At 46.7% G+C, this 20,186-nt stretch overlaps 1 protein-coding gene across 1 annotated transcript; it reads right to left on the minus strand.

Annotated features, from left to right (window-relative positions):
- Positions 1-3,315: 3,315 nt before the first annotated feature.
- On the minus strand, positions 3,316-19,329 carry LOC147668118 (uncharacterized). The gene is made up of 2 exons (XM_086948770.1): positions 18,042-19,329; positions 3,316-3,347 (listed from the first exon to the last, which is right to left on the minus strand). The coding sequence occupies exons 1-2, from the start codon at positions 19,279-19,281 to the stop codon at positions 3,316-3,318; spliced, it is 1,272 nt and encodes a 423-aa protein (XP_086804896.1). The 5' UTR covers positions 19,282-19,329.
- Between the last annotated feature and the right edge of the window lie 857 nt (positions 19,330-20,186).

Raw genomic sequence — 20,186 nt, forward strand, 5'->3', positions numbered from 1 at the left:
TTCTGTTTGTTCATGTTGTTCCTGTGATATAATTTTGTAGCGAACTGCTGCATAATTACTCAACCTGGTATAGTTTTACAATTTTTTCCAAATTACACCGGCGTAATTTTACTTTTGCTCAGCCCCTGGTCTTTTTAGAGCAAGTACATAGAGACGCAAAAGTGAACTCCGCTGACTTTAAAAGCATCCTGCTTCAAATGCTTGAGACTGCTCTAATCGCCTGTAGTTTTATATTCCCATAGCTGCTGTTTCCATTTAACGACACCTGGAACAGCGCCGTAAAGAGCACTCGAAGTGTCGGTGGAAATGGTGTATCGATGTCTGCGTAAAAGCAGGCTTTGACTTTAGGTTACTTGATGAAAAGAAGAGATTGAAGAATTATAAGAATATGTGACTTTTTTGGGGGGGACCTTTTAAATAGCGTGAAACTGACTCGAAGGTATTGGAGCGCTTTACCTGAGCACCAGTTACATTACAGAAAGACGAGTTTATTTTTTTCTCTCTCTCCGGAGATTGAGTGATTTGCCCATAATCACAGGTTGTTGGGCCAACGCCGGGACTCGAACCTGGTTCCCCAGCTCCAAAGTCGGTAGCTCTGCCCCATACGCCACACCCTGGCACATTTTAATGAAACACTGCCATACCAAAAATAGATGTTTTGTTTTTATAGTGTGGAGGTTACTGCGCTGCTGCAAACATTGCTGTGGTAGGTCGATCAAACACGCGCTTGTATTTTTAGATGCACAGATTAAAAGGTGAGTTTTTCACATGCCCTTGACAGGCCTTTAAACGAAGCTTAAAACGTGAAACGGTGTTCATGGACAATGCGGCATTAGTAAGTTGTTTTGATAACCGTCCAATAAACCGGTCCTGTGCTTTGCATTGTTCACGCCGTGTCTCTTCCTGTACAATATATCAATAGCTGCCAAGTAGGAGGGCTAAACCGAGCCTTCCTGATTCGAGGTAAGCTGTTCTGGTTTAATGGCAATTGCATTTTGAAACTTTAAAGGTGTGTAACTTTTTTAAATATTTTTTTTATAAGTGCTATAGCCTATTTATTTTGTCTTTTGGTTAATATAAAGTAATTGGTAACTATATTGACACACAGGAGCTAACCCGTTCTACCATCTTCAAAAGGACATTGAGGCCTGTGAAGACTTTGAACTCTTCCCCTGGGGTTTGACACCCACACTCAATACTTGTGGTCAAAGTGCTGCTTTTACTGCGGGGCTGGAGCCACGGGTTCAATTCTCATTTGCTCGCTGCAGTCTCAAAATCTGCAGGTCGAATGCAAGCTGGCTAACTACTGTGAGATGCAGCCCGCACGCTGTTTCCCTCCTTTTAGAGATAGTAAAGTGTAAGCAGATGAAATTGAAAACCTTCGTTTGCATATCTGCCGCGTCATTTACCTCGGAATACCCACACTTTTTGAGAAAGTGTGGTCTGCTGGCTGTCTTTTCAAAACGGGAGGTCCGCATTATAATCGAACCACTAGTATTAAGCGATTTTGCGGCGTTTTCCGGATAATGATGTATTTAGTGCTTTAGTGCCATATAATCTTTGTCTCTAGACAGTGTTGTCGTGTGTGAACAAGGCAAAATATTGCAGTGATACTATGACAAAATGTGTCGCTTTACAACACATAATTTGCCTTTCCTTGCCCCATAATTGAGTCCACCCTGCCCCATAATTTGGTCCTCTCCGTCACATAATTCCAGTGGCCCTGATTATAATCTCTTCTACTCCATTGCAAGATACTTGGGAAGCACACGCTTTGTCTCTCTGCCGTTCCCTTTTCTACCTGCATTGAAACCGCTTAGAAATGAGCAATCAGCAGAACTGATATCTCCTAGTGAAAATGGCTTTTCTCCAATCATTCAATGGAGAGATGGGAACATTAACCTGGTAGTTCAGTGGAAGGCTGAAATCGTGGAGGGAAATCTGCTCGGTTGTTCTTGAAGTCTTAGCACTATGAGATTTCAAGACCTCCATTGTTACGGTTGCTGCTTCGAGTGTCCAGTGTTGTCTGATTTCCGAGATTAAGGACCAGTCGTTCGTGGCTTACATCTAAACTGAGTATTTTTCGGCCTAAAACGGGTTTACTCATAACCTTAGAATAAACTTGTTTTAGTTTTCGAAATTCATGAGTGAAAGCCACTTGAGCCCTGAGTAACCTATTCCTAGAAACCCTTTTTTTAGATCTGTCAATTCTGAGACATTCTCTATACATACAGGGGGCTTAAATCCCACCCATTGCCTACCATTGTCTGGCTTCATTATCCCTCTCATTCGCTTGCTTCTTAATGGTCATGGGCTATCTACTTCAGTTTCTCTTCCTGTGTTTCTCCCTTTGATGGAGCATGGACCAAGTACTGATTTATTTCTTTATTACTGTTCTTCCCCGGCTGTCGCAGAGGTACTTCTTTTCAAATTTAATTAGTTATTTTCATTGCAGCTCTCCATAAGAATGCAAGTTTTGCAAACCATCTCTCCCCTACTTCCTGTCATGTGTTGTGGCTTACAGCCTCCTGCATCCATTGTTGTTCCTTGCCACTGTACCATCCACCATCTCCTGTATTGTGTGGGTGTTGCTTGCCTCCATCCCTTCCAACCCCCTCTGGCATGTCATTTGTGTTGCTTGCCACCACTTTGCAAGTACTTCTTTTCTTTTTTTGGTTAGAAGCCCCTTTAGTAAGCCAAAGGAACAAAATCTTTATATAAAAAAATAAAATGCCCTGTGCTTCCTTAGCATGTGTATGGGAGGCGGGGTCTCCCAAAGAATGGGGCGGGTGCTCTTTCTTGTGTAGTTGGTGCATGTTCCCGGTGTCACTACTGCAGCCCGGTATACAACTGTTACAACGAAGTTTTTACCACGCACTACCATTACAACGCAGGCATTACCACGCATACCATTACAACGCATTGCGCTGGGGGGCGCTCTAGGATAGGGAATAAGTATAATTTTATATCCAACACCTTCCCTAGTGTCCACGGGGACTGGAGTTGGAATATAAAATTATACTTATCACTATCCAGCACCTCTAAGCGCTATGCGTTGTAACGGTATGCGTTGTAAATACCGCGTTGTAATGGTATGCGTGGTAAAAGTATGCGTTGTAACGTCATACATCCCTGCAGCCCTAGTGAGCATAATTATTTAGTTCCCAATTTACCTACAGTTCTTAGTTGGGTTTCTGAAGGTTGCATTGTGTGCCAATGTGATTGGAGCATGCAGATCTGCCACTCCTATGCCCCCCACCTTTGTAGAACAGTGGCACGGCGTTACAAAACCAGTACGTGCACTAGCAAGTGCCTCTACTGCACACAGTGATCTACAAACCGGTACACTAAGGAACAGCGCAAAGAGGAATTATAGAGAAATTCACATGGAGGAACAGACCCCTACATGCAGGCGCGTAGAGGAATACTCACAGCTTCATGCATGAGCACACAGCCGCATCCCGTTACAAGTAGGAATGTTGCATTTTATTGCTTATTTCTTTAGCGCTTTACGCAAGGTAAGATTCTACCAAAGTTCGGGGATGCAAAAGAAATGGGATCTGATACAGGGAACAGTAGATAGGACATGCAAGAACATTGAGGAAAAGCGCAGTTGTACTAAAGCTTGTGGAGAAATGCTCCATTGCAGAAGAAGCTCCAGAAGGGAATAAACGTAAAGAGAAGCTGGCATAGTATCCGGACAGTATAGTAACTGGTTCCGCCACATTAAAAGCAATAGATGTAAGCTTACCGTCCCAACAAGTAAAAGGGACAGTCACCTATAGAGAGCGGCATGTAGGGAGAGGCTACCAAATGACTTCATCTCACGAGTGCGCACCTTTTCCACCCCATGACTTTTACATATCATTGTTTTCTGGTGTAAAAATCAGCTGGTTTTAATTGAGCTAAATTAACACTGCTAATTCCAGAATTCACCGATGTTGTAAATTTAAGGCTTCTGGTATAATACGGATGCTTTCATGACGTAAGAGTCTTATGGGGACTTTTAATTGGAGTAGCAGGCACTCTGACTGCCCCGAAATGAGGCCAGTATATTTTCTCGCCGACACCACGGCAGGGACAGGCCGTCGTGACAGTGTCTTGCAGCACACATTGCAGGTTTTCTAGACACCTACTTTTTTTTGTTCTCCTTTCTGTAGTACTGTGCAATGAGGACAGAGGAAAGTTAGCAAATTCTTGTTCATTAGGCACTTCACCGAGGTGCATGTGTTTTCCAGCTCTCTCCCTCATATTCCTCTCCAGACCAAATATCAGTCCTGTGTTTCTCACTCCCTTGTGTGCTTCACTCTCTATTATGTGCTTCTACCCCAAAGTCTCTGGCACTCCGCATTGCTCTCGCCCCGGTGCCCTTCTCTCCGGTCCCTTTATTGCTCTGTCGTTCACCTGCTCCTTTCACCCTACTGCCCCCAGCTACTCCCCCACCCGCTGTTCCGTTGCCCTCTCCATCCCCTACTTTTTTGTGCTTTTTGCCCATACTCCTCAGTTTTAGCAATCTGCATTGGCAAAGCCCATAGTTCCAAAGGGTGAGATGCAATGCCTGTGTGGTGCGTTAGAGTGCGTACGCCTGGCCCTGAGAACGCTGGGTACCAGGAAATCAGCTGGGAGTGTGAATTACAATTTGGATTTGGTATTGTAATATTGTGATGACCCATTTATAGTTATACACTTGTGGATTTGAAGAAGGGTTGTGGTAGTGCTTGCTGCAGACAGATGGGGGAAACGGGAGTGATGGGGTCTCGAGGGCATCGCATTTTCCTGTCGAATGAAATTTATTTTTCTGCACTCTTTAAGATTGCATCACAATACAGGGGCAGGGGAGCACACAGCAAGGGTATTTGGAAATTCCTTGGCATGAGTCTTTGAGCATTTCATTCTTACCCAGGTTCGACATATCTACATTATTAGTTGTTTGAATGTTATTAAAGCACCAGTAAGATCTGGCCTAAAACTGAAAACTTTGCAAGAGGTGGTACAATATTAACTCCTTTTCAAATGATTTTTGGACCAGGTGTACAGGGTCATTTTGCTGTTGCAAACCTTGCGATTTGTAGTTTGTAAATCAATCTGGCTCCAAATTGGATTTTCCTATTCTCCCCAAATCACAAGTAGGAAGAGAAGTGAAAGAGGTGTCCCACTTCCTAAATGTAGTCACCACTGGAAGTATCCGAAGTTTGAGACCGTGGTTATGGCCACGAATCACTGATCAGTCACTGACTGCCTAATTGGGGTGGAAAATGATTTCCAAAAAGGAAGCTGTTGTCTTTATGGGCCCCCTTCCCCCTTGAGGATTGTCAGCCGGCCTAAGGGGTGCTGGAAGGAATCGGTCCAGGCCATTGCCTGCTCCTCCAATATATTTTCCAGCCAGGATTTTTTTTATCTGTCTGGAAGTAGTTCATGTCCATTTTAAAGGCAACTGTCTGCTTTAAAAAAAACAGCAAACATTGGCAAAGCTTAATCGGTCTGGGCCAGTGTTTTGGCTTTTTTATTTTGTCATGGTTTTGCAAAACGGTTTTGTTGGGGGTGGGGCAAAAAATTGTCTTAAGGCAAAAATATCTTTGGATATCTGAAAGCACACATTGGGCCTCATCACGATGGCGGTCGGATGTGCATCAGACTGCCATCGCCTCGGGCAGGTGTCCAAAAGACTATTTATTAGTAGTTCCACCTGCCAGATTACAGTGCGACTGCAGTACAGGTGGTCGGAAAACTTCTCTTTCCCACTGTGGCATGTGCTGTGGTCCTAGAAAAGGGCCGCAGCAAAAGGGCCTCGGCATAAGCTGCAGTGGAAAAGCCTAGTTCTCAAACGTCCATACACCGTGTGCCTGGCACTATGTGGTGCCGAGCACACAGTGCATAGATGTATTGGGGGCGGCACCACATTTACCCCCCTGGGCCCATAGCGGAGGCCACAGGGGACGGGGCCCTGCTAGGGGCTACTAAAGTCCCATTCCGTCTGCCTTTACACGACAGTCGAACCGCCATGTAAAGGCAGAGGGAAAAGGGACATCAAAATCCCTATGTCGGTGCCTCTGCAGGCACTGCTGCCATTGTAGGGATTATGATCCTACATACGCTCAGATGGGCTCCTTGGGCTTGTCGGTGGCATCGGTCGGTACCATCGCCCACTGCGCTCCAATTGACCGCATCATTATGTGGTGGTCAGACCGCAGCCTCAGACGTCTGACACACCGCCGCCAATGGCCTGTCGGTGGTAGTCCACCCGACATCATTATTGGGCCCATTGTCTCTCCCTGGGGTCTCATGGACTGCACGTGAACTTAAGCATCACCAGCGAACTTGGCACGAGGACTCCACTTATCAATGGGGCGGCTTTGTAATTTTCTATTACTGTCCATTATGGTGACATTCTTTACCTTGGATTGTTTGAGCTCCATCCTACTTTAGTTTCTCCACCACTTACTTTTTCAACATTTGCTTACTTCTTGATCCATCCTCGTATACCTTTTTATGTACATTTGGGACGCCCTATACCCTTGACCGGTCCAACACACAATACCAGTGTTCTTGCAGAGTTTTTAAACATTTTTTTTTCATGTACTTCTCCTACATTGACCTAACATTCCATGTGCTAGCAAACATTGTTGCTACACACCAATGGCCCTGAAGAAGTCTTTTCAGATGAAACACGTGTTGGCTGTGCTGTTTTCATCCAAACGTACTATCCCATCTACACTGATTATTTCTTGTGGACAAATGGCAACCTTGAAGGCCCATGTTTTTATGTATTACTGAATGTTAAAACTTCAAATGCAACTGTGACACTGGCAAATATTGATGACTTTTACTAACATTATGAATAAATGTATTCTTGTAGTATTATACTGTTCATGCCTACATTTATTTCCCATGTCTCTGTGCTCCAGACATTAGCCATAATTTGTAGCAGTCATTTGCTTATGCAGTTGACTCATTAGCAGTTCCCAGCAGCAGGTTTGCTGTCTGTGGTAGCACTGTGTACATATTTCTGTCCTCTACGGACCATAACTATAGGGAGGGTCCTGCGCGGTTATATTCTGTTCCACTCTGTAATACCACTGAAAGGAACTATGTTTTGTGTTGATGTACCTCTTGCGAAAATGCAAAATGCTGTCAGTCTCAGTGAAGTTATCCAGTGGCTGAAGTGGGCTGTCCTACTGCCTTATGCCGTATAGTGTAGTGGGTGGAAGAAAAATAAGAGTGACTCCAGTGGATGAAGAGGGCTGACTGAAAGCCCATATGTGTACATAAATTATACAAATATTATTAGTAACATCTAAAGCTCTAATCCAACGCCAAACCTAAAAATGTTTCTAGGTATGGTGGCCTGCTGTCCCTTGCAGGCCCCCTCTCTGCATTCAAAGCCAATCACAAGGAGTCACAAAGTGCGACCTAACTTTATAACGTCCATTATTCACTAGGCAGCCCATTTAGTGGCAACTTCTTCCTCCACGACTGTCCGCTTTATGGTGCAACTTATTAAGATTTAGGTTGCATCACAATGTACTCATACATTCACAAGAGAGTTCTCAGTGAGCACCTCCTGGTTTGTGAATGGGTGTTTGTACATCTGGCATATCTTGGGTATATGCACTGCAGAGCTGTATGTAATTTATTTGCATGTCGCAAAAACAAGAATGCTTGAGAATATGGTTCTTTGTGCATAGTTGTATGAAATGCAGGCTGTTTTTTCCACTGATTGTCCACCAACTCAGTGATTTTATACAAATTTTGTAGCCTGCAGGTGTTTGCAGCTGTGAATATACTGCTTATTGACTGGTACAGTGGTATTCTAAAGGTAGTTTGCATTTTTCACAAACCGCAAACCAGTAAAATATCCCTATGCTTTGTATAGAACAAGGTATATTCTTTTGTTACATGCATGGCTGCTCGACCATCGAATAAGAGCGTCCGCTGTACCCTTCATTAATTGTGGCTAGCAGCACTTACTCATTCCCTTCAAACAGTGTGGCATGCAGTGCTCACCTAGCTTCAGATACGGAGTGCCTTTACCATTTTAAATGGATCTGTTTCCCTGACAACTTGGGAGATTTTTTGTACGTCAAGTTGACTTGTTTTATTTTTGACTTCATGCGCAAGTGCTGACATTTCGTGACCCATGTTTGCTTATATGTGCTATAGAAATTGACTCTATTATTAAGGAACTTTCATTGCTAATGTGGCACACTCATCTGGAAGCCATACAATGTTATTTAATGATGTATTTCTAATTAGTGTCTGACGTGGGGTGAGAGGCTTATTTCATTGCACAAGGAGCACAGTAAATCCCATTTTAGTGCGTTTAGCACACCATGTAACCGGATGTAGTAATACAGAATGAAAGGGTACAGATCCAACGAGCAAGGGTATATATGTTTATTATAGCAAACACACTATCCTCGCTTGTTGATGTTGCAGATTGTCCCAAAAGTATATTATTTGTATACTATAAATTCAATGCTTTAGCCTTCAAATGTCAAACTGAAAGGTCTTATAGAGACATTGATGTCTTAAAAAAAAATTGTAGCGCTCCTGGGTAAATTGTATTTCACTACGCCGTAATAACCTGGATTTCAGACCAGGGCAGTGTGTGTCTTGTTGTACCGTGCTTTATAACTTCTGGGTGGCTGTTAAAACCACTGGTCTGTCTGGTCTTTTGACTTTTTGGCAATCCATGAGGGTATTCAGAGAAGAGGGATGCATCCTTATTTCCTCGTCTTTGTCAGTGAGATATAATGTGTGGCCCAAGTAACCCATCCTTGGTGGTAGCCTTCTGTGCATGAGTAGTACAGTTGGTTTGATAAGATGTTAATAGCAGGTGGCTAGTTCCAATTTAATATCCTACTCTCCAGTTCATCAAATCCAACCTGTAGAATGCATATTACCATGAAAATGCAGCCACCTTTTCCTTTTTAGGTCGAGCTATTTATAGCTCTGAACTATTGTAGGGGAAACAACACTCTTGAACAAGCTGATTCCTCCCAATGCATGTTGTCTACTGAAGCGTGACGCTTCGCCAGCGCGCGCTTGGCCTCACTCACACCCCATATGCTCTTTCCCTCCCACTCGCTTGCTCCCTTGGTCCCCGCCCCCCCCACCCGACGACTTGAAAGGAAGCCTCGCACACCAACATTTGTGTCTCACACCATCAGACATCAAAGGCTGCTGCTCCCCCGCCCCCCCCACCCCCCCCAGCAATGCCGAGAACGTGTTTTATAAGATTAACCCTGTTACTTTCGTTTCTCTCTACTTCTTTCCCTCCGGACTTTCACCACCAATCTTTGCCTTCTTCCTCACTCCTTCTTTCCTACCAGGTTTCTTGTTAAAGCTGCAGAAGCATGCACGATGTGCTTTAAATGCGGGTTAATTTAGCAAAAAATATATATGTGTTTAGATCGCACAACGTACTGTTTCTTTTAACATTGTATGTTTTTATTATCTTATAGTGCGGCACATCCGTAATAGCGCCAGCGCATCTTCTTTTTACAATGCGGGTTAATTTAACAAATATATATATATATTTATGTTTGCAATGCGGGACGCCTTAAGCATAGGGTCCCGCGTCTTGCTTTTGTTAGGCTTTTATTCTGTGCACACACTACGATTCCGGTCTTTTCAGGGCAGCCAACGCTGCCTCACAACTCCCTCCATGCATTTTCCACAGCAATAGAGTGTGAGGCACTGGGTGGAGCGCACATGCGTGTTGCTCCAAGCAACCCTCACCCACAGATGCTTCTCACCAGTTAGACAATTTCAGCTCGCGGCTATGGGTGGGTAGGTGGGGACTCTCAGCCCACTGTAATCACGCAGTTAAGACAGAGGCTGTCTCCCATCGCTGTGCCGCTCTTTCCACCGACACTCGACCTCGCCTTTCAATGCTACGAACCTTCTTTTTTGGGTAGTTTATTAATTATGCTAGATAATGGATACCGCGACTTGCTTTACCTGCCAGATGCTTGAGCCACCCAGTGTCCGTTGTGTGCAAGATATCTTGCCAACTTGGATTAATACAGTAAGACACTATCTTTCAGACTGCTTGACTGTATGTAAAATACCCTGTGGGGCTTTCCACCATTGCTTGTTAATGGGCATGGCTGGCCCCTTGTTCTCTCATCCCTAACACTATCCACAACATTCTTCCAAATTTGTATTTATTTCTTAAGGGGAGACCACCCCCCCTAGCTTCCCCAGGCCCTCTCATGTACATCCCGTCCATTACCTTTCCATGCACGTTGCACCCCTTTCCTTGGGCTTCATTCTCCTTTGATCTATCGTACCCCTCTCTCTCTTTTTTTTTTTCACCCAACCAATCCTTGTCCCAACTCCCCCCATGTCCTGTATGTATTACAAATTGTCCCTAATAAGCCCTTAAACCCTTCACTTACTTCTCCTTAATTTTAGTTACAGAAGACCAATCTGAAATAGCGTCACTTTTTTCCCCTGCCTAAACACACTCCTCTATTTCTTAATTGTTAATAAGTAATTATTCTGACTATTCCTAATGTTTTAGGAATAGTAGGAAGATCGTATTTACTTTCCTCCAGACGTGGATTTAGTGGTCTGTGGGAAATTTTTCATGCCCCCCCCCCCCACGCCAAACTTCTAACCTTTTATTTGACTATTAATGTCGGCTTAACACGTGTGTGTGTGTGTGGTTGACAGTTATAGTAAGGCAGCTGTTCCATAGGAAACACGTTTTTTCATTTTACTAATGTCTTTGGCCCCATTTGACAATTTTCCAAGAAGGTACTACTATTTGATTAGTTTGTGCATGGAAAGGTTTGGAGTGATCTGCTAAGTGGGGCTGAGTAAAAAGGATGGGGGATCCCAAAATGGAAAATCACAATGCATTTTCCATTGACTTTCTTAAGAAGGCTACAGCAAGAACTGCTTAACGGAGTTAGACCATTTGGCGGGAAGCTACATCTTGGTCCGCAGATAGTGTTTTTTTTGATTTGTGTAAATCCGTCCAGTAGTTTTTAAGAAATTAAGGTTACAAAATAATTGTATATCTGGACGGTTGGGTCTGTGAGAGGCAATTAAATAGAGCCTTCTGATTGGCCCAGTGAGCTTTAATTCCATTGGCTTGTCTCGAGCGATCTGATTGGTTGCCAGCAACATCAGAAACATTTTGCTGGCAACAGTTACATGACTCGGAGACTTAGTCAACTGTCCTGAAGTAAAAATAATATGAACTGTCAGTGCTGTGTGGCCCCCCTCCCGAGCTATGACTGGCCTCAGGGAGCCCACCCCTGGGGCTGAAATTGGTGTATATGGCGATGGGGCCTGAGTGCCCCCTCCTCCACTATCCTCTAAAGGCTCTGGGGGCCACCTCCAGGACTGAAATTGGTTGAGGTCCGCTTGCCCTCCTCCCTGAGCCGTTAATGGCCCCGTGACCCCATCCCCCTGGGGCCCATACACATGCCTTTTCCTGGAGACCCTACCCCCAGACAGTGGTTTTCCTGACCTCACCGGCGCAAGCAGTGAAATCTGGTAGCTCCTACTTGGCAGAGCATTTCTGAATCTCCTACCAAGCGAGAGCAAACACGCAGTCTGTTCCCAGCCAACAGGAGATTTAAAAATGCTCCAACCAGCTGGTAGCAGACTTTTTTTTATCTTTTCCTGCCCACACTGATGCAGGCAGGGACAGATCAAAATATTGCTCCCGCCCGGAGGAAGCAGCATTTGTAGCTGCTCCCTGTGGACGAGAGCACTGTCCTCCCCCGCTGCATGTGGGGAGCCAGCTGTGGCCGCTGGGCCTTCAGCTCTCCGCAGGGCCCCCAACGAGTATATGGTAGGTGCCCTGGGTGGGCAGCAACCTTTACTAGTGCGTGCCCCCAGAAATGGAGTCCTGGAGCCGGAAAAGGCTTTGAAAGGAGGGCCTTGACCGCCCCCCCCCCCCCCTCCTCTCATCACTCCACTTTAATTGTAGCACTGGCCCTGAAGTCCACAAGATGTAACAGGGCTTGGGGAGGGTGGCTGCGCTGCCTGTCCCTTCCCTTTATTTTAAGTTGTTGCTCTGGTGGATGGGTTCCAGCAGACCACACAGCATCCCTCCCCTTTAATGAAAAAGGAAAATAAAGTCCCTAGGGCATGGATTTCCCAGGGCGAAATAAGGCTTGGGGAGGGAGGGAGGGAGGGCACGCAGCCCCATTCCTTTTAAACAAAAAAAAACTGCCTTGGGGTGGATGGGCTCTCCAGAGCCTAATAAGGTTTGGGGAAGGGGGTCCCCTTTAAAGATACTTCTTAAGCCTTTCATTTTGCCGCTGAATCTTATGTAAATTGTAAAATAAAATATATATTATTCTCAGACAAACACTCTGACACTTTTAATATGCCTATTTCAAAGTGAAATACTTTGCTAAAACAGTTTCCTTTGATTTAAGGCTAAAAAGGAATGATTACAAGTAAAATAAAGTGCCGCAATAATGCTAGAAAATTTCCATTTTAGTGCCACAAAATTTGCAAATCCTTGCTGCGATATCCTGGGGGTCTGTTTAAAAATGTAGAGAAGAGCCTTACTCGGTTTATGCACAGATATAAAGTGCCCCAGTTTGTGAGCTGTATTAACTCACTGTGCAACTCAAACCCGAAGACGTGGCTCTATATGTTGCACTGACAAAAAGATTGTGCATACTCGTGAAGCTGTAATGCACATATGAATAGAAGCTTTGTCCAATCCACATTAAAGTGTCTTCCTACTGCTAATACAATAGTGCAAATTATTTGATACTATTCCAGTATTCAATCTTTCTGACCATCTGATTATCTGACTAGCCGAATCTGGTGGCTTAGTTGACCACTGTATGGGTCCTGTATTCAACCTCATGGTCACAGGTTTAAATCCCAGTGGGTCCATTCAGCCTTACAGCCTTCTGACGTCGATAAATTGAGTACCATTCGGTTGGGTAACCATAACATCTGTTATTCAGCGCCAAGAGGCCTAAGGGTGAACGTGCGCTTTACAAATACTTACGTTAAGTTATGTAATCTACTCTGTACAATAGAGATTGAGGTTCTCAACAAAGGACTTTCCTTTGTACCTACTCTAAAAATTAGTTTTTGGAGATGGTGCCCTTCAAGTGGTCCTTGTATATTATGGCTATACCACCTCCTTTTTGCCCATTTCTATCTAATCTGAAAATAGTATAACCATGGGGAAGGGCTTGTGCTATATCTGGATTGGAACATTCCGTTAGCCATGTTTCCGTGACAAAAAGACAATCAAAATTCCAATCGATCAGCATATCTTGAATATGTACGGCATTATTCGCTGGAGATCTAGCGTTTTATAAGGCCACAGCATAGCTGTTTAGGTTGAATTTTTCCCTTGTCAAGCTCAATCTCTCCAGCCACATAGTTGCAGGTATGTTTACATGCAAGGCAGGAGAAGGGGCCTTTTATGTTTTCTGTAAGCGTGGGGGGTTGGCAGATATTGGCTTAAGTGCTACAAGTTCTTTTCTAGTGTAAAAAGAACGATCTGATCTGGAACCGGCAGCATTTCTGGCCCTGGCCGCGTATCTGGCACTGACAGGCGCAGACGGGCTTGCCTTTGGCGCGCCGCCGGCGTGCCTGCTGCACGCGTCTGCTGCGTGCCGAGCAGGGCATCTGGTTTTTCTGTAGGGGGAAAGTGGCCACTAGACCGCTAACCTCCTTGGACCGGAAGTCTCCTATTTCTCCCTCCACTCAAGCGGACGTGACCCACGGTGGACCGGGGAAGGGCGACCGAGCCAAGAAACAACAGATTCAGGTAGGAGCAATTTTAAAAGAGATTGTGCTAATATAGGCTGTGAAAATTCAAATAGTGCAAGTACAGTGCAAATTCAGCAAGATAAAACAGAGTTGAATTTAGGCGATTCTAAATTATAGAAGTACAGAGTCTATACTTTTGACAACATGCCAACAAACAGAGCTTCTGCCTTGCAGGCGCGCCTCCGCTGAGCATCGAGCAGGGCATTCTGTTTTTATGTAGGGGGAAAGAGGCCACTAGACCGCTAACCTCCTCGAACCCCAAGTGGCCTATTCCTCCCCCCACTCAAGCGGTACGTGACCCGTGGTTGACCCGGGAGGAACGACCGAGCCAAGAAACAACAGAGGGAAGGTCAGATTCAGATTAGAGAAATTTTAAAAGAGATTGTATCAATATAGGCTGTACAAATTCAAATAGTGCAAGTACAGTGCAAATTCAGCAAGATAAAACCGAGTTGAATTTAGGCGAATCTAAATTATAACCGTGTCAATACTTTTGACAAAATGCCAACAAACAGAGCTTCTGCCTTGCAGGCGCGCGTCCAGGTTAAGGAGTATATTGAAATGTGACTACTTCAGTCTTAAACATGTTTCTACTCAGTGGAGATAATCAGACTTATCGGACAGATCCAGCCCAGTACAGATGTCTCGAAATGACTCATTATATCTGCTGATTTGATATTCTAAATGATGCCTAGGTGCTGCTTTTGTGATTTTTCACAGCCAGTTCTATAAATTCTTTGAACGTATCTTTCAGTCCTAAATGTCCTGGTAGTAGGGCATGAATTACTTCTTGTGATGCTAGTTTGACTCTGCACTTGCAAAATCAGAGGGTGGAATGAAAAATTGTCTAGCAGACGCGACAAAGAATTTTCAATTCTATTAAGGACACGGAGGCGAGGATTATGCTTCTCTTCACTTTACTGACATAAACAGCAGCCAATAAAAACTTTAAACTGGCATGACCCCGGAAGGACAACCCCCTCCAACAGTATGCACCAATCACTATCAAGTCCACTGTATAACTGTCCATGTTTATCAATACGACCTCCTCTTTCTTTGCGACACATCATCAGTCCAACAAGACCGGAGGCCAACGTGGCAACCATCGCATCCATCGTCGAGGAAGGCACCTCCTGCACCACGGCACAGATTTCCAGAGCATAGACTGTTCACCTCATGTCTGCTTGTGCTGATCACCTGAAACAAGAACATAAGTCGTAATGGCCATTCCCAAACTTGGATATACAACAAGCCAATAACAATCATTCGGGTGGGTACAAGAATTCATCAACCGTACAACATTGCATGAAATACAATCCTGCAAGCCCGGGTGGGATAATCCTCGCCTCCGTGTCCTTAATAGAATTGAAAATTCTTTGTCGCGTCTGCTAGACAATTTTTCATTCTATGTCAGTCCACGGAGGCTCAGATTATGCTAGTTTAAAGTTTATCCACCACCACCGAGGCCACATCCACAATAGGCTTATGATAAAACACTTTAAAGGTGGAATCAGAAGACCAATCTGCCGCAGTCATGATATCTTGAAGCCGAGAGCCGGCACCAAAGGATTTTGAGGCCATAGCCCCTCTCACAGAATGAGCCCCAAACTTAGAGGTATCAATACCCGCCAGGCCCAACAACCAGGTAACCCACCTGGCCAGAGTTGCACTGGTGACTGGGCGGAAAGGTTTCTGTAATGAAATCAACAGTTGACCAAAACCAGTTCTAAATTCCCTAGTACAATCCTCATATACCTTCAAACATTTGACCACACATAATTTACTGTGATGAGGAAATGCAGGATATGCAATACATTTTGTATGCGTTTTTGTACGCCTAGAGATCGTAAAAGAAACTCCTGTGGGAGTGAATACTCTACCTGATAAATCCAAGGCCCGAATATCCGACACTCGCCTGCATGAGATCAGGCAGAGGAGAAGTGTAAGTTTAGCTGAGAGCTGTTTGCGAGACAGACCCTCATTAGCCGGCCAGGCCGCCAAAAAACGTAGGACCACTGACACGTCCCAGAGTTCAGTATACCTGGGTTGAGGGGGCTTCACTAAGCGGACTCCCCTGACTACTCTGCACACCAAAGGGTGTTCCCCAACGGGCTTACCGTCAACATGCGGGTGCCCCGCGGAGATCGCCGATCGGAAGTTATTCACTGTTCGATAAGCCAGACCAGACCGCGCCAGTTCCGATAAGAAATTCGCTATGACAGTAATATCGGATCCCATCGGATCCCCCTGCCGTTCGTTACACCAACCAACCCATCGTCTCCAAGCTGACTCATATCGCTTGTGGGTGGAAGGTGCCCATGCCTGAGATAGGAAAAAGAGAGTGTCCTCTGAAACTCCCGGCATTTGCCAACGTCGCCGGAAAGTCTCCACGCCATGAGGGACAACTGATTCTGAAGGACCAGCGGGTGGGGAAGACCCACCGGGTCCGTGAGAAGATCCGGGAACGTCGAAATTTGCACTGGCGCTGCACAGGTGAGACTCATTGCCACCGGGAACCACGCTTGTGCTTTCCAGCACGGTGAGACCAAGACCAATTCCGCTTTCTGCCTCCGAACCTGAGCCAGAACTCTCGGGATCATGATAAAAGGAGGAAACGCATACAGAATGCCTGTCGTCCACGATTGAAGGAAGGCGTCCGAGCTGATCGCCAAGGGATCCGGGCGCCAGCTGTAAAACTGGGGAAGTTGCCTGTTGAGCCGAGAGGCAAAAAGGTCTACCACACACGGACCCCATTTGTGGTTCAATGCCCCGAAGATTCGAGGGTGTAGTCTCCAATCGCTCGCATCTCTCAAGTATCGAGAGTTCCAATCCGCCGTCACGTTGGCAGACCCCGGAATATATTCCGCCGTCACCGAAATTTGATGGGCCAGGCAATAGTGCCAGAAATCCTTCGCTATCTCCGCTAGGAGGCGAGACCTGGTCCCTCCCAGGCGATTTATGTATCGCACCGCGGACACATTGTCCATGCGTAGGAGAATGCAGCATGACACTTTCTGAGGGGACAGGGTGCGAATCGCAAAGGAACCCGCCAGAAGTTCCAGGCAATTGATGTGGAGATTCAGCTCGTCGCTGGACCATCGACCCCCCCCCGTCTCCACCGAGCCGCAACGGGCTCCCCAGCCCCAGCGGCTGGCATCCGACTCTATCACCACCTCCGGGGTGGCCGCGAAAATGGCTCTGCCATTCCACGCATCCATATGCTCTAACCACCAGTTCATCTCCGTACGAGCCTCTGGCGAAAGGGAAACGTGTTGAGCGTAAGTCAGACCTTTGCGCAAGTGCAATGCCTTCAAACGCTGCAAGGCCCTGTAATGTAAAGGGCCCGGAAATATCGCCTGGATAGATGACGCTAGAAGTCCGACCAGACGTGCCAAAATCCTCAAGGAGATTGTCGGAGAGGCAAGCGCTCTCCTCAACTCCTTCCTGATAGCCACTCTCTTCTTGAGGGGCAAGAGTAGTTGAGCTTTCACAGAGTCGACCTGGAAACCCAGGAATTCCATCACCTGAGAAGGTTGCAAGATGGACTTCTGCAAATTCAGAAGGAAACCCAAGTCCTGAAGAAGTTGAATCGTCCAGGACAGATGGAGTGATACCATCTCCGGCGACCGACCTAAAATCAGTATGTCGTCGAGGTAAATGATGAGGCGAACGCCCCGTTCCCTCAAGTTCTGTACCACGGGTCTCATCAACTTGGTGAAACACCATGGGGCGGACGACAGCCCAAAGGGCATGGCCGAAAACTCGAACCACTGGTCGCGCCACTGAAACTGTAGAAAACGCCGGTGAGGGGGGTAAATGGACACCGCCAGGTAGGCGTCTTTTAAGTCCAGGCGGACCATCCAATCTTGCTCTAGGAGGATGTCGCGTAGCAGGTGTATACCTTCCATTTTGAAGTGTCGATACACCACCCAGCCGTTGAATTCCCTGAGGTTCAACACTAGCCGATACCCCTGGTCCTTTTTGGGGACCACGAAGACAGTGCTCACGAAGCCCAGGTCGTGTGGAACGGCGTCCACAATCGCGCCCTTCTGGAGTAAGGAGCATATCTCTGCGTCGATGAAACTCTGCTCTGTCTGGGAAAAATGCAGGGCATTCGGTCTCCGCCGTTGGCTCGGGGAGGCATAGAACTCTATGTGAAATCCCCGTACTGTCTGCAACACCCAAGGGTCGCTCGTGAGCGTGCGCCACCTGTGGAGAAAAAGAGACAGTCTGCCTCCCACCATATGCTCTGACGGACACAAAAGTCGTACCTGAGTAGGAGTTGTCTCCAGAACCGTTCTGCTGGCCACGATAGGGTCCTCTCTGTCCTTTGCCCCTGCCTCCTCTATCGCGGGAGGGGTAGAAGTTGGAGCGTCTGTTGCCTCTGCCTCTCTGATCTGCTCCACGTGAGGTCTGTGCATAACCTCGGCCGGACCCTCGACCTCGTGGGCGTCCGGCCCTATCAAAAACACCAGTGTGGAAAACCTTCTTGATATTTGATTGCGCCCGGTCCAGCGCGGAGAAGGTGGCAACGTACTTGCCCATTTCTCTAACAAATTTGTCTCCAAAAAGCATACCATTGGCGAGGGAACCAGGTTCGGTAGGGGCCATTTCCGCCAGCTGGGAGTCGATTCTCATAAGAAAGGAGCGTCTCCGCTCCGTAGACAGGGCCACATTTGCGTTCCCTAGAAAGCACATGGCACGTTGTGCCCATTCAAGGATCTCTGACACATCCAGTGGCACCTTCCTATCCTTTGCCTTGACAGCTGCGTCCAGAATCTTTGTGAGGGGTCCAGCTACGTCCAACATTTTGTCCTGACACCCTCGCCAGGCCCTATCTAATCCCTTTTTCGGATCTTTCGCAAACTTTCTCATAAAGGCCGCCATTGTGGGGTCCAAGTCCGGCGTATCTGCCACCTTCCCTGTCAAGGATGGCCTGGGACATTCAGATCTGAGCGTGGCCCTGACACTATTGTCGAAACCCTGTCGCAGGTTATTACCCACATAATGCGCCACCTCGGGGCACGGCACCCATTCCGTGGACCTAGGGTGTACAATGTTGTTTGGATCAAACAGAAGATTCTTCGGCGCCTGACTATCATCAGCCTTATAGGCGGTGTGTTTCACCTTCTTCGATCTCTTCCTGGACATCACCGAGTCCACCTCAGAATCAGAAGTGACAGGTGGGGACGGGGACGAATCCCCAGACGTATCCATAACCATTGAGCCATGATCCTTCATCACATTCCTGGCCATCTGTGCTAACACCTGGGCCGAGGCTTGAGGAGAGGTATCACTCTGCCGGGCTGACTTAAACTTCCTCTTGCCATATTTCTGAAGGGTGTGAGTAAAAGGCTTGAGAGCCTTGATCAATGCCTTATTCACCGACCCTTGGACATGGGTATCCAGAGCCTCAACCAAATTTTCCTCCAATTGCTCTTCCTGTGGCTCATACTCAACGTATTCATTATATTCTGCCCATTGGGTATCCTCCTCGGCGTAGTACGCCATAGCGCTAAAGCAGGGAGGTGTGGAGGAACTTCAACAGGGGGGAGCAGCCCAGGGGTGCCTCAAATACACACACACACACTGTAGTCCGAAAAAAATCACCACTCTGTGAGGCTAAGATCGAGGTGGAAGGAGACCCCTTTGTGCACACCAAGCTCCCCTAGAGCAGAGCTCTAATACGGATACGCTCCGTTTAGCGTTCTGATGAGGCCAGGACTTATGCAGTCTACAAACGCGCGCTGCGTGAGGAGCCGGTAATGCGAGGAAAACTAAAGCCGGCTCTTCGCGCATGCGCGTTGCGTGTGGGGGCCGGGCTCGACTGCCTCCTGAGCGCGAGCGTCTCGCGTCTGCCTCCTCCTGCTCCACCGCCCCCTACCGAGCGCACAGCATGCCGCGGTTCGCGTGCGGAAGACCGAGAACACCCGCACGGGCACAAACAATGCAGCGGGTCAAGACCTGCAAAATAAGGCACAATTACAAAATTCACCAACAAACAAATCACGAGCGAGGGCCCGCTCCGTATCAACAAATCACGGGCGCGCGCGCGCGCCGTCAACAATCACCGCCCCGACACACATTACCCCCAAGAAAAGAAGTAATATAGAAGGGCACTTAACTCGCTGCTGCAGCAGCAAAGAAAGAGGAGGTCGTATTGATAAACATGGACAGTTATACAGTGGACTTGATAGTGATTGGTGCATACTGTTGGAGGGGGTTGTCCTTCCGGGGTCATGCCAGTTTAAAGTTTTTATTGGCTGCTGTTTATGTCAGTAAAGTGAAGAGAAGCATAATCTGAGCCTCCGTGGACTGACATAGAATATGGGCCGGATCTCAGTTGAAGGGGAAATATTAGTGCTAGGCGGTTTGCTATTGTCGGACGTGGCTGATGCTGGAAGGGGTTTCCGGTC

This window comes from Lissotriton vulgaris, unplaced genomic scaffold, assembly GCF_964263255.1.
Source record: "Lissotriton vulgaris unplaced genomic scaffold, aLisVul1.2 SCAFFOLD_2381, whole genome shotgun sequence".
Classification (NCBI taxonomy): domain Eukaryota; kingdom Metazoa; phylum Chordata; class Amphibia; order Caudata; family Salamandridae; genus Lissotriton; species Lissotriton vulgaris.

Coding starts and splice junctions, on each gene's coding strand:
- LOC147668118 (XM_086948770.1), bottom strand. CDS start 19,281: ATGGCGTACTACGCCGAGGAGGATACCCAATGGGCAGAATATAATGAA. Junction 3,348..18,041: donor TGGAGACAACTCCTACTCAG/GTACGACTTTTG, acceptor GCTGTTCCTTAG/TGTACCGGTTTGTAGATCAC.